We start from the raw sequence: 13,751 nt of genomic DNA, 5'->3' as shown, positions 1-13,751 counted from the left end.
AGTAAATAGGACTGTGGCACACTTTGAAAAATAACGTATAAGATTTTTCTATGAAACAAGTTATTGTGGTATTAAAAATTGTGAATAGAAATGTGCTTTGCAATCCTTCTGCTAATGAAAGTATATTTTCTATTTTAAATGTAACACAAGGCAGAGATGCTCAAGATAACTTCATTTTTTTAAGCACTTAAATTTATCTACATTTTTTGAGTCTGTTTGCTTTATTTCTTATTTAAAATAATGGAAATTTGATTAAAGAACATGGTGTAGAAATTGATCTTTTATTTATTTTTTTTCTAGTTAGTTTGCCTTTCTACATGTTATTATTGTCAGGCTTGCTGTGGGGCTCTTTTAAAGGAATGGGTTATGACCTTTTTCAAGGTAAATAATCAGATTAGGAGCTCTTTTTCAGTGATATTTAGCTGTCTATTGGTTAAGATGAGCTCCGGGAAAGGGAGCTGCTTCAAATTGCGAGGAAAGCAATTCTTAAGTTTACTTTCAAAAATGATGGTGCAAAGAAAGAAACAGCATTGCTAATTTGTATCTTTCCACTTAATTGAGGGTTATAAAGCAGTACGAATAGTTTGTGCAAGGATTTTAAGGAGGGATAGAAGCATGAATTTTTTTGTTTTGTTCTCATTTTTTTTTTCTTGCTTGCTTGCTTTTTTTTTTTTTTTTGCTGAAAAATACGGCGAGAAAGTATTAAAAAAAAATAAAAAAAAGAAAGAAGGACTTCCGTTCTTGCAGAAGACTTTATGTCTGCCTCTTGAACAACGGTTTTCAGAGCTCTTTGGTCCTGTTGTCTTCTAACGATACGGGGACCTTGCTGGCTGTTATCACGCAGCTCTTCTATTACTAAGTAGACTAATGGTTAGATTACCCACATAGGGAATGGAAAACCTAGGCTCATTTCTCTCCACTGCCAGGCTGGATTTAATATCAGAGCTCACACCTCTTAGTGGACATAGATTGTTCCTGGCTGGGGACCCTCACATCACACACTGAAGATGTGCCACTGTTGAAATAGCACTGGACCAGTAAGACTGAGCATAAGTAGGATAAAGCCCATGTACCTAAGGCTATGATCTACCTATCATACATATATAAATAATGTGAAGTCCTAGTTCTGTGCCACTGCTTCACAAACACCTTCTATATTTCACATTAAAGAATCACTGGATGAACTGGAAACTGCTCTTGGAGCAAGGACTGGAGCCTAGGACTCCACAGACAACTCAGCTGATGTGCTATAAAGACTTTATCAGCATGAGTTTGGGGTGGCTTGCATTGCTCTCAAACAGAGGTCTGACAAACCTTTGTAACAAATTCTACTATATTGTTTCATTGTTATCTCTTTTCTAACAGCACAAATAAACATCAGTCAAGATCAGGGATCATCTTCTTTGGAGATTACTTACAGTTACAGTAAAATAAAGTTTTCCCAATAATTTTGAAAAACAAACAAGAGGCAGTGTCCATAAGTAATATTTTCTGATCCTGTTCTGTCATGGTTCTAAATCTTTTGTACCAGTGCAAAATGCATGTAAAGCTACTGTTTACTGACTTTAGAAACATTTTTCATCCATATGAATTTTCTTTAAAGTAGTGATAGGAACTGTTTATGTCAGGGTCACTGGTGGATTTGGCTTGGTATGTGTTAGACTTTCAGAGGAAATCAAACAATAAACTTTATAGTTTTATAGGAAATTACCCAAGTAATAATTAGCGCTCTTATCTAAGAGCACAAAGCTGTTTCACGCTGACAACCAAACTGAACAGGTCTAACGGTTGTCTAAATCTAACTTCCTAAATTTGTCCATTACAGGTTTTCTTGCAATGATGGTTAATTTTTTATCAGAGGACTACCCAGGGTCAGCAGTACAACAGTCACTGAATATGGGACCTCTCTCTTGCAATAATGCTTTTTATTCTTTTTTCAAGCTTAAGGCTGTTCCAGAACCAACTGTTGTTAAAGAATTCTATAATAATACTGGGGGGGATGCAATTCCTTGTGTTGGAGAGAGAACAGCAGCTCTACAGCCAACAGTTTTAATAACAAGAGATGGTTTCTTGCAGCTGGTCAGAGGTTTGGAATGTGAACAGGCTTCCAGGAGAGGTGGGTAGATTGCAGGTGAAGTGGCCAAATGGGGAGAATAATCAGAAATTACTTTTTGGTTCTGTGGATTATCAGACCATTCCACAATTTTTCATCTGTAAACAGCTGCTAGAGCTATTACTGATCATATGATCAATGCATCTATCTATTTCAATTCTTCCACTTCTGTTGTGCTGTGAAAATGACAATAAGAGAAACAGAAATCTACTTTTAATGGCACTAAGTTTCATCTCCTTTCCTCAGTCTGTCACTAAAAATAGTGATTGTTTTCCTGCCTGTTTGACCTGCTGCTGTGTGAAGAAATCTTGAAGTCATTTCTCAGCCATATTTTTTTGTCTAGTTGATAGGCAAAAAACCCACAAAAGCAAAGAAGAGCAGTCTTTTATGATAATGTCATCATCGGCTCCTAGCTTCAAACACTTCTGCGGCTTTTGAATTGTCATTTATAACTTGGAACTGAACTGACCCATAATTCCCTTGATGCATTTAGAGAAATTGATAACAGACTGCTTCTTTTATGGCTCAGAGGAGGCAACTCCAATCACATCACTATTGGCAGTCAATATTATTTTCTGACATGGTTGTAAAAGTATAAAGGGGCTTATGGCATTTGTTTAGATGAGGAATGGGCTCTCAAGCTGTGCTGGGGTTTATGGGTCCAGATTACTGAGAAGCAAAGGGAATATGATGTTTGCAAACAGGATATGATTTTATTTAAGTTTGGGTTTCATACGTTGTTCCCTGGGGATTGTCCTGCAGACAGCAGAGAATTTCACTTTTATCATATGAAATTGGGCAGTTATCCAATCCCCCCTGTTCTCCCCCCACCCTCCAAAGACACTGCTCCAAACCTGTAATGTGTAAAGTCAAACCTTTGAATTGCAAGAGGAGGAGCCGGGAGGGAACACCACCCTGTGAGAAATCAAACTTTTGCTGAATAAATATTTAGTGAGCTGAACAGACTGTAAAGCTATAAAAACTCTCTACATTTTTACAAAAATCACAAAATATTAATATTCTGTGGATGTTGAATTTCTTCCTGGCATTCCGTGCTGTGGTAGCTGGACAGTACTGCTTTTTATCCTGACCACACAGGAACAAAAGCAATAAGAAAGGCAAGATTTCACTGTTATACAATTTTAGTAAGTCATCCAGGCAACAAATTGTTTTCTGCTGTTTCTCATATCTTCTGCTTCTTCCCTTGATCTTCTCAGTCTGGGCCCAGGAAGAATTTTCAGCCTTTACACATTATGACTCTTCATTCCTGTTATCTGTATAAGAGCTAATGGTACCTACCTAAGTCCGTTACCATGGTACAATAGTGTAAAAATTAAGAAAGTATTGGTGGTGGCATTGCCCCCTTGTAGTAGATTTCAGGCTCTAGGCTGCTTAGGGACGTCTCCTTATATCTGCCTGCAAATCTGGCTGTAAAGAAGTGTCTATGGTTTGGGCATTCAAATTAAACATCACCTCCACCCAGGTGTTCCGATAAACTTGTGTCCTTCCCCTGTATCCCAGGCTGTACCAAAATAGGTATATTGTGTGCATAACATCAACCAAAACTACGTCTGTTTCCTGGTTTGGGGAAAACAATCTGTTTTTCCTAGAAGCTCAGCTAATTAATATGATGTCTTTCACTGTGAAATCACCGCTGCTAATATATTAACCTAGCAACTGAAACTACTTGCCTGAGTAGCCTTATTAACCTACTGAACTTTGCCAGTTATATTTTGGAGCAGATTGCAGGAGACTTCTGGGAATGAAAGACTGGTCTGCCTCCTGAGCCTCTCTGGCAACTACACCATCCCTAAAGAAATTCCAAGATTTAGTCAAAACAACCTCACAGGCACTTTATACTTTAATCGATATGCTTTGCACAACTGTTTAGGACTCACAGTTACACAGCATTGACTGTGTGGCATTTTCTGCAGAAATCATCAAAATACATGACCAAGAAGGCCATCCTAGTACCACCTCAAGGCACAACTTAAGGCCAGTGGGGATGGGACAAGAGCAAGGGCTGCAGGTTTGTCATCCTGGAGCATTTAAGCGTCTGCATGCTCAGACAGTTTGTGCAGTTCCGGATAAACATATTTAGGCCACAGAATGAGGGAATGAGTGTGTAACATGCTCCCAGCCGCTCTGGTGAATGCACTTTTTAGGTAATATACCCTATCAGCTCTGGCAATTCATGGAAGCCAGCTGTTTCAGTGGACTATGTTTTGTAGGAATGGACCAACTGACATTACATTTTAGCTAAGCTCTCATGCTTACAGAATTGTAGGCTTTCAAGCTGACCAGCTCACAGCTTCCTTGAGTGGGCAAACTGAAGAAGAAATTGGGAAATGAGAGAAAAACTGCACATTTACTTACTCTTAGCTCAGAACAACAGTTATCTGAAGACTCACATGTCCAGCTTCACAAACCTCACTTTAGACAAATTACTGAAACAGCCAAAGCAGGACCCTGACCACCCTTGCTTGCCATGTGCACTGCTAGAGCAGGAGTCAGTTCACCTAAGATAAGAAGAACTGACTGGAGGTGCTTAATTTCCTTCATTGACAAGGACTTGAAGTAGCTAGGTTGCCAATTTTAGGCACATACATTTTAGAAAAAAAAGTTAAGTGTGAGTCTGGATGATCAGAACAGGAAACAGATACTCTTCCTTTACGGAGGTACAGAGACTTCATCCGTGGATCTGGAAAGTGCAATGGTGTCTTATCTCTGGCAGGGAGGGAACACCACATTTAGCATATCAATACCACGGCCACAAAAAAGGAAAAAATCTCTTCACACTGAGGAGCTGAGAATATTTTTTTCACCCTTTTTAACAGAGGACTTTTTTTCCTTGGTGCTAGACCAGATTCAAATTGTAAACAAAGATACAGCACATGAAACACAGAAAATTATTGAGAAGTTGAGGAGCTGTCATAAAGTCAAACCTTTAAAGGTCTTAACTAATTTTGTACATTTCCTAAAAACTATTGTGTTGCCAAAGGCCGGCATCTTGCAAAGAAGCCTTCTTATTTGACAGAATATGAAACACTTTATATATATATACATATGTTAAATGTAAATAGTGGAATACTGTCTTATACAATTTACTAATATTATTCACTCTCCCCAGATTCAGTCACACAGACACACACATATGGATTTGATAGGAATTCTGTAACTAAAGCAGAATTCACATTTGCACTTTAAAAACTCATCGTGTGTTTGTTGATAAAATTTAGTCCCCAAGATGGACAGAAAAGCTTTCTGAAGAGGAAATGTTCATGTGTTGCTTGTCTGAATAAACACCAGGTTCTAGCATAGCTCCATAGTGGCCTCTAACATAAAGATCATCTACATCCCAGAAAAAAAGATGAAATGCTGTGTATTGATAAAATGTGTTCAGCAGAAAATGATCAGACTTTAAAAAATAAGGCTTGAATTCTGCACACAAAAGTTGTCTTTTCTGTAACAGTACGCATTACAACCAGCTTCAGACCATTCTATCTATTTGCCAATGAACTCCTGGAAACTCCATGATCAAACATAAGAAGGCAGTTGTGCAAGCATTTTCACACACTAATCCATTAAATACTAAAACAAATGTCAAGTTAAATTAATAGAGTACTCAGGGCTACATCTGAAAGTGCAGTAACGTTTTTACAAGCATCTGGTGATATATGCCACATATCTGAGACTTGAATCTGGGCCTAAGTGTTTTATTTATGAGTTTTTTCTAAAAACGACTTCTAATCCGCATCTAATCCATGCTATCCTCCCTTCATTTCCCTACCAATGATACACACAGCACTGTTTCACTAAGGCTTTCAGGTCCTTTAGGGTGTCTCATGTTTGCTTTATGAGACCTAGAGATTCTGAATGCCTGTCATAAAACTCGGTTTAAGAGAGTAACCAAATCAAACTACTTCTCCTGAAGATATTATTCTATTTGGGCTTCTGCTTGATTTAGCAGGATTCTTTCTGATTCTCATTTTGAATACAAAGATATTTACTTTTCAATACATACCTCACACATTTACTCGTTCTTTTACAAACCTTCAGGTGAATTCCATTTGTGCGGAAGTATGGGTGCTGTATTTTTAACAATGGCTGACTACTAACATCAGCAACTCTACTAGGCATTCAATTACTAATTTTTACTTAGATTATTTTTTTCTGATTATTTTCTTAAAATTTATTTTGATTTATAAATGTTGTAAATTAGGTCACTATTAACAGGTAAAACTTTAAAATTGTTAAATATTCTGCAGATGGTGGGTACATGTACTGTCCACATTCCTTGTTTTTTGCCCTGAAAGAGCGTTTTGTGGGCAGAATTAATAACCTCAATTAGAAGTCAATTTCCATGAATACTATTGCTGACAAATTCTCCTACTGTAATTACTCAAACACAAGAGAGAAACCAGTGCAAGCTCAAGTAAATTCCATCCTTTTTGTTTAAGCAATGATTTGTGAAGATCCTTTGAACTACTCATCCCACCGGAGCCTAAACATCACATCCCCTTCACAATTAATTTGTAAACCAGACTAGTAGGCAAGAAAGTATGAAAAGCTGATATTCTGGGTACTCGTTATGGCAGGCATTTTAGATTAAAGCAGCTGGAAACAACTTTGACAGAACAAATCTTTAATATGGCTGGAAAATAACAGTAAAAATAAAGTTGACTGTACATATTTTCCCTAACGAAGCCTGCTTTTACACAGTTCCTGTATATGGAATTTATTGAAGAGACGTCAGCCATGTAAACTTTTCCTCCTTTGTTCCTTAATGAGAGACATGGCTGACAGGCCATTCATTAGATGTTGTCCCTTGGAGATGGTCTGCACACCTTCGCTTCTTTAGTCATGGTGAGATAAAACAGCAGCTGAGAAGCACATCGAGGACCTTTTACTTCTTAGTGGAAATCACAGAGGTGACGAATGACCACCAGGACATGTGTACGAGTGGGAGATGAGAGCTTTGAGTGTGGCACCTGGGAAGCTGCACTGCTCATGGTCAGGAGCAAAGTATCCCAAACTTATGTGCTAGTGTTTACTGGCACCAACTGTCTCCAAGAATGACAGACTCCTTGCTGGAAGTGGTAGCAAGATGCCACACACAATTTTTAGAGGCTGCAACACTTCAGGAAAATATCTGATTTCTACTTTTATGCCAGGGAATTTAAAAAACACAGTGATGCAAACATATTTGCTCTGGCGTAAGTAGAAGAGTGTGAGACTCTGCTTTTAAAGCACAGTAATTAACTCTGCAATACACAAGTTTTATTTAATTGCAGTATCATTGAGGAGGTCTGTACTCTCCTATATTATTTCTCACAGTTTAATCTGTTTGTTTACTGCATATAGCTATGCTGTTGTTAGCTGACTAGATTTTATTTACTTCTCGATTTTATAACCACTTATATCAAAGGACAGTATTTTTATGTGGTAGTTTTTCCAGATTTGTGTTGAAATGTATCCATCTGAAATGCATACTGAATTAACTTCCATATATTATAAGAACAGTTGAGCCCAACCTCTGCTTTTTAAATAAAGGGCAAAGACTCCCTTTAAACTGCTGCAACTAACTGCTACTTTTTAGTTTGTAGTTCAGGACATTGGACACATAGAATACAATCACTGCTATCAAAGGATCATCACAGGTCAAAATTTTCATGAAAAGGTAGATGACAGATTGCATTTTTGAACTATTTTCAGAGAATAAGTAGAGCATCTCTGGTAGGGACATGTTGTAACTCTAGGAGGACTGGTTTTGATTTTTATGATGGCAACAGTTGTGCAGAGAATCCAGAGCCAGATGAGTGATTCAGTATATTTCTAATTCTTTCTAGAAGTTAAAGCAGAATTCCACTGTGGAAGCTGGATTTCTGTTAAATCACAAATTGTGTGTGTGTGTGTGTGTGTGTGTGTGTGTGTGTGTGTGAGAGAGAGGTCAAGCTCTAGGATGCTTTGTCAGAATCCATCCCAAAGCAGTAGCATGGGATCTCTTTTATATTGCCATATATTTATCAGTGGATGTGTATTTAAGGCAACTTCAGAGTTTACAATAATTATTTCAGAAAGAGAAACAACTCACCCAGGTGAATATACCACACGGTGTGAAAAATGGAATGGTGTGTCAAACTGTGAGCAGAATCTCTGGTCAGCAGAACGGTGACCCAGTGATCATCAGGTAGATCACAGGAGGTTTCCAGAGGAAGGAGGACTGAAACAGAGGATGGATGAAGAGATTCTCTAGCCAGGGAAGGGACGGGTAAAACAAAAGGCAATTATAAATATATTTTAAAAATCATTTAGAATTACTATTCATGCCACTTTTTTGCCTCCCTGAGGTAGGTTCAAGATATATGTAAATAGCAGGACAAGTAACATTTCCAGTTTCAGCAAATGTGGTTATTTCAGAAAGGCCTTTAAGTTAACAGTCTCTCAGATGTACTTACGTATCCTTTTTTTCCACCTTCACATGCACGTGCCACAAACTGAGCACGATATGAGGAGTTGGTAACTTTCAAAATGTATAGTCAGTCTTCTTTAACATGCAATATTCCAGCCGTGAGGGGGTACAGTACAAGCTTTCTATCTGCTGAAACATCCTTGCTGCAAGGCTTCTTGTTTCTTAGCTTGTTTTTAGTATGCTTAAAGTCTTCACTGTGAAAGTCAAAATATCGCATAGATATTTCTTGCAGGAAGCATTCCTATCAAGTTCTTTTTGTAGTGCAAAGCAGGGAATTTCTGCACACAGGGCTTGAAACATAAGTTGCATTCAGTAAAGAAAAGTTACCTACATTTCTTTTCACTTAAGTCATTCCCTTCCTCTTTAATGCCTCCACATCCACTTCAGGGACAGGTAGCTTAATTTCTATCATCTGTAGCTTTACAGAGTATTAGCTTTGCTACACATGCCAATGATTGAGCTATACTAGATGTGCTTGAAAAAGCCTACAACCTGCAGTGCTCATTCAGGAAACTCGGAGTGAAGTAAATCCATATGTGTGTTAGAAAGGCAGTGTTCAGATAGGGCTCATGTTCTCTGGCTCTTGGTGCTCTCACACACAATCCTTTGAAGAGCTGCAGCAGTGATAGGATTTTTGATAACAAAATGTGTAATATGCTCATAGTTTAACACTGAAACTATTATGCTTTAGATTTTTTTTCTTTTTCATGTGGTTAGACATTCATAATGTTTTCCTGCCCTGACAATTTTTAAAGGACTCTTAAATGAAAATAATATATCTAATTAAGCAGAAAAAAGGGCTAAGATTGTGTGTTAGAATAAAGCTACAAATGCTGTATTTTCTCTAAATCTTGTTTAACATTTTCTGAAAAAATTCCTAATCAAGACAGGGTTTTTACTGAATGGTTCAGCTGCTCCAAATCACTTGCAGAACAAAAATAACCTCTTATAAAATTCCATCTGACTTTTTCATAGTCTGTGATTCAGACAGCATCACATTTGTCACAAATTCATGCATACTCAGCATCTAGATAGACTGTCAGATACACGTGATATTTACATGAACTAGAACCAGAAACCAGCGTCTGATCTTATCCCCTTGTATAAAATCCAACCATTTCATCTCACAGGAATAAAGAAAAGCATATCTAGTAGGATTTTACATTGCTACATTTCATATATAGCTTGACAACTAGGCCAGCTAGAAACCATAATTTTAATGGGTTTGTCATTTGTATCACTGTATTTCAACAGTGATTTACAATGTAAACATTGAGTATCACTAAAAGAAAATCTGTTTAAACACCTGAAATGTTTAAGGCAATACATAGCACTAATAGAGATATAAAATGGAGTGAAATGGCATTTTCCAGTCGTTAGAGCTGAAGCATTGGCTGTGTGATGAAAGTTTTTCTAGGCTGCTCTTCATCAGATGTTCCTCAGAAATTCAGTCTTAATTTTGTGTTAATATGAAATTGAATTTGACATCTAAGTTTGTAATACTGTGCCTTTTCAGGATAATTATTAATATGTTTATGTTAGTTTTCTTGTGTTAAAATAACTGCACTAAGGTACACAGCTTCAGTTGGCAACTTCTGGCTTTGAGGGTCTACCATTTGTCATATGCACCATGCCCAAGAGATCAGCTAAAATATCTTGAATTTCCTATGTACGTTTAGGTGGCAATTTTTGAAAATTCCTCAGGAAACACTGTTTTGTTTCCTGATTTCCTATTTTTATTGGATGACCATTATCCAGCACTGTGCCCCTGTGGCCAAGAAGGCCAATGGCATCCTGGAGTATATTAGAAGCGTGGTGGTTGGTGGTTAGTAGGTTGAGAGAGGTTCTCCTCTCCCTCTACTCTGCCCTGGTGAGACCACATCTGGAATATTGTGTCCAGTTCTGGGGCCCTCAGTTCAAGAAGGACAGGGAACTGCTGGAGAGAGTCCAGTGCAGGGCAACAAAGATGATTAAGGGAGTGGAGCATCTCCTTTATGAGGAAAGGCTGAGGGAGCTGGGGCTCTTTAGCTTGGAGGAGACTGAGGGGTGACCTCATTAATGTTTAGAAATATGTAAAGGGTGAGTGTCACGAGGATGGAGCCAGGCTCTTCTCGGTGACAACCAATGATAGGACAAGGGACAATGGGTACAAACTGGAACACAAGAGGTTTCACTTAAATATGAGAAGAAACTTCTTCACAATAAGGGTGACAGAACACTGGAACAGGCTGCCCAGAGAGGTTGTGGAGTCTCCTACTCTGGAGACATTCAAAACCCACATGGACACGTTCCTGTGTAACCTCATCTAGGTGTTCCTGCTCCGACAGAGGGATTGGACTAGATGATCTTTTGAGGTCCCTTCCAATCCCTAGCGTTCTGTGATTCTGTGAAAATTAGGTAGCAGTCATTCAAGTGGTCTGAGGGAAAATTTCTAGTGGAAGATATTTGCTCTTATTGTCCCAGTTCAGTCTCCTCACACTCAACTGAAAACAGAAAATGATAAATGCCGTATACCGGCCAATACTCAGTGTTCGGTGGTTGGAGAGTCTGCCGTCTCATGTGTCAGAGCAGACAACTGTCTTGAAGGGTGGGTACTCTCAAGCTGTGGTTACAATTTTAACTTAATCGACCTTCCTGGAAATGAATCATAGTCCCTTTGAGGATGCAGGCTCCTGCTCGTGCCCTGGTGTACCGAGCAGCTGCCATTGAATCATTTTCATCAGCCACTCCTTCATGTTAACCTTAATTTGCTAGCCATAAAAATGGTAAGACAGTACTCCCTCCCAGCTCTCTTGTTGATACTTCTTTATTTAAAGTACTGCACAGTATTTTTCAAACTTTATTAGAGTTTTATTAAATTGATTTAACCAATGACCTCTACTTACTTATCTCCTTATTTGTTTTAAAAATGAAAACTGATTCAGAGTTGCTTTAAAGCAGTCAAGAGACAACTTTTTTTTTTTTAACAACTTTGTTTCTTTCTCATTTCTTGTTGTAATTTTCTTAGTTACATATTGATTTCTGTGTGTCTTTGGGAAAGCTATTTAGTTAATTTAAATTTCAAGCTACCAATCTGAAAAACAAATACAATAAATCATCCTGTATCAAGCTGACAATGCCTGTGTTTGTACAACATTTTGAGTTTCTCAGATGAAAACACAGTGTGATGTTATTACTGTTATTCTAAATTTCGCAAGCGAAATCCAGTCTTCTTATTCAGGTCTACCGTGGATACGAACTACTTTCATTAGTTCTGCTGCATACACACAAAACTGATCAAAACGATAGAAAACTCAGGTCCAGTACACTGAAAAATAAGATCACTTTAGTAGGTTGAAACATAATATTATTGTAACAGTAATGGTGAAGACATTTGACAGGTGTAGAGAAGATCAAGCTTCTTTCTGTTTCAAATGACTAATCAGAGAAATTCCTCAGAACCTCCAGAGTTGAGTAGCAGTTGCATCCAGTTGCATCCATTTTCAATTACTTGATTACCTAATTTTTTTCTTTTTTTTGAGAAATTAGGAACAGAAGCTTCTGGTTCAATCTGAAAATGTCTCAATGTGCTTGGAAGTTACCCAAAAAGCATCTGTTACAGTGTTTTGTCTATTCCTAAACGTTTTTCATGATGAATGTATACAGTATGATACAATTAAATGCACTTCCCATGGAGCGTCAAGAAAGTCTGGCTGTCTCTTTGGATGACTTTTTCAGACTATTTCACACCATCATGTCTGCTTGGCAAAGTATCATATAAGGAATATAAAACTTTTCACCTGTATTTTTTTGTATGTTTCTGCAAATAGTTACTGAAAATAGATTTCAAAAATAAAATTTGAGCACACCAATTAAAGTTGTAGAACAGTGCTGCTTAGCCATCTTTATAATGTGTCATTTATAATATTTTATCTTTACAATATTTTATCCTTCTGGTTTATATAATATTTTACATGTTGCACTTGCTCATTTAGAAGGAACAAAAGACAATTTTCTCTGCTTTAGAGTAACCACATTCATCTGTTACAAAGTGGGATCTAAAGCCCTTCAAGACAAAATTTATTAGTTCATCAAACTTCATTTTATTTAATTTTCTTTTCTGTCTATGGCAATAATGGCGCTGAAAATGATCCAAACACTTAATTATTCTGATTTTTGGTCATTTAAAAATTACTCCTGCCTGGGTGGGAAAGATGAGTGTTTGTTGCCCTTATTTTTTTTTTTAAAAAAAGGGATGATGACCCGAATCCCTGGTGAGTTTTGGTTGCGGGAGTTGCTGGAGGTGGCTGCTGGAGCCAGGGGTGGCTGTCCCTGCTGGACACTTGGTCCCAGATCTGGCAGGTCCCCATCCCCCCACCAGCGTGAGGACCTGGCGCGCTGCATCTGGCGGCCGATGAGCCGGCCCGGCCTGGCCGATGTAACACTGTTTGTAATGAGAAATCTAAACAGGGAATGGCAGCGAGGCATGACAGGAATGTGTTTCCATTGGAGAAGCCCGTGCAGAGAAAAAGCATAAGCAAAGCCATGTCCAGAAGGCCTTTCAGCTGGCCAGGACGGAAGACTGATGTTATTGTACACGGGCTGTCACGTTGCCAGCCCTCCCTCACGGGTTTGTTTTCTCTCATGCTCTCCATCTCCCTCTCCCTCTCCCTCTCTCCCCTGCCTTCCTCCCGGGGCCGGCTGTTTGCTCAGGTGGACAGTGACACCGTTTGGAACGAGCTGCACTCGGCCGGGGCGGCACGCATGGCGGTGGGCTGTGTCATCGAGCTGGCGGCCCGTGTGGCCTCCCGGGAGCTGAAGGTGAGGCCCGGGCCGCGCCGTGGGTGGGAGCGCTGGGGCAGCGGGGCGTGGGGGGAGGCTGAAGGGAAGGCGTTGTTCAACTGCTCTGCTCCAGGGAGGGTGACGGGGGGAGGACGGGGGGCACGGCCACGAAGGTGTGGCAGCCCGGGCGGTGCTTCCAGTCCTCACCAGGGACTTCCTTGCTGTCCATACGCTGGGGCATTGGTGGTGGTTACAGAGCCGGGGGCTACAGCCCGAGATGAAGCTCCTCATTGCATGCACACCTCTGGCAAGTGGCTGTGGTGCTGCCTTTTGAAGTTATTTCTTTAAAAAATTAAGAAAAAAATAATATGTTTGTTTAGTTGTGCATGTAACCTCAGGATACCA

At 39.1% G+C, this 13,751-nt stretch overlaps 1 protein-coding gene across 21 annotated transcripts in view; it reads left to right on the top strand.

Annotated features, from left to right (window-relative positions):
• Positions 1-13,751, top strand: part of HDAC9 (histone deacetylase 9) — a 466,647-nt gene that overhangs the window by 342,705 nt on the left and 110,191 nt on the right. For 20 of the 21 annotated variants that reach the window (XM_071805072.1, XM_071805059.1, XM_071805061.1 and 17 more), the window contains one exon: positions 13,278-13,385. The exons of the other annotated variant lie outside the window; for it this stretch is intronic. In XM_071805072.1, the coding sequence (XP_071661173.1) occupies positions 13,278-13,385 (108 nt within the window). The remainder of the gene's footprint in view (positions 1-13,277; positions 13,386-13,751) is intronic. 21 annotated transcript variants of the gene reach the window in all.

The sequence above is a fragment of the Patagioenas fasciata genome, chromosome 2, assembly GCF_037038585.1.
Source record: "Patagioenas fasciata isolate bPatFas1 chromosome 2, bPatFas1.hap1, whole genome shotgun sequence".
Taxonomy (NCBI): Eukaryota; Metazoa; Chordata; class Aves; order Columbiformes; family Columbidae; genus Patagioenas; species Patagioenas fasciata.
The sequence above is the reverse complement of the archived record's forward strand: the minus strand, read 5'-3'. Positions and strand labels throughout refer to the sequence as shown.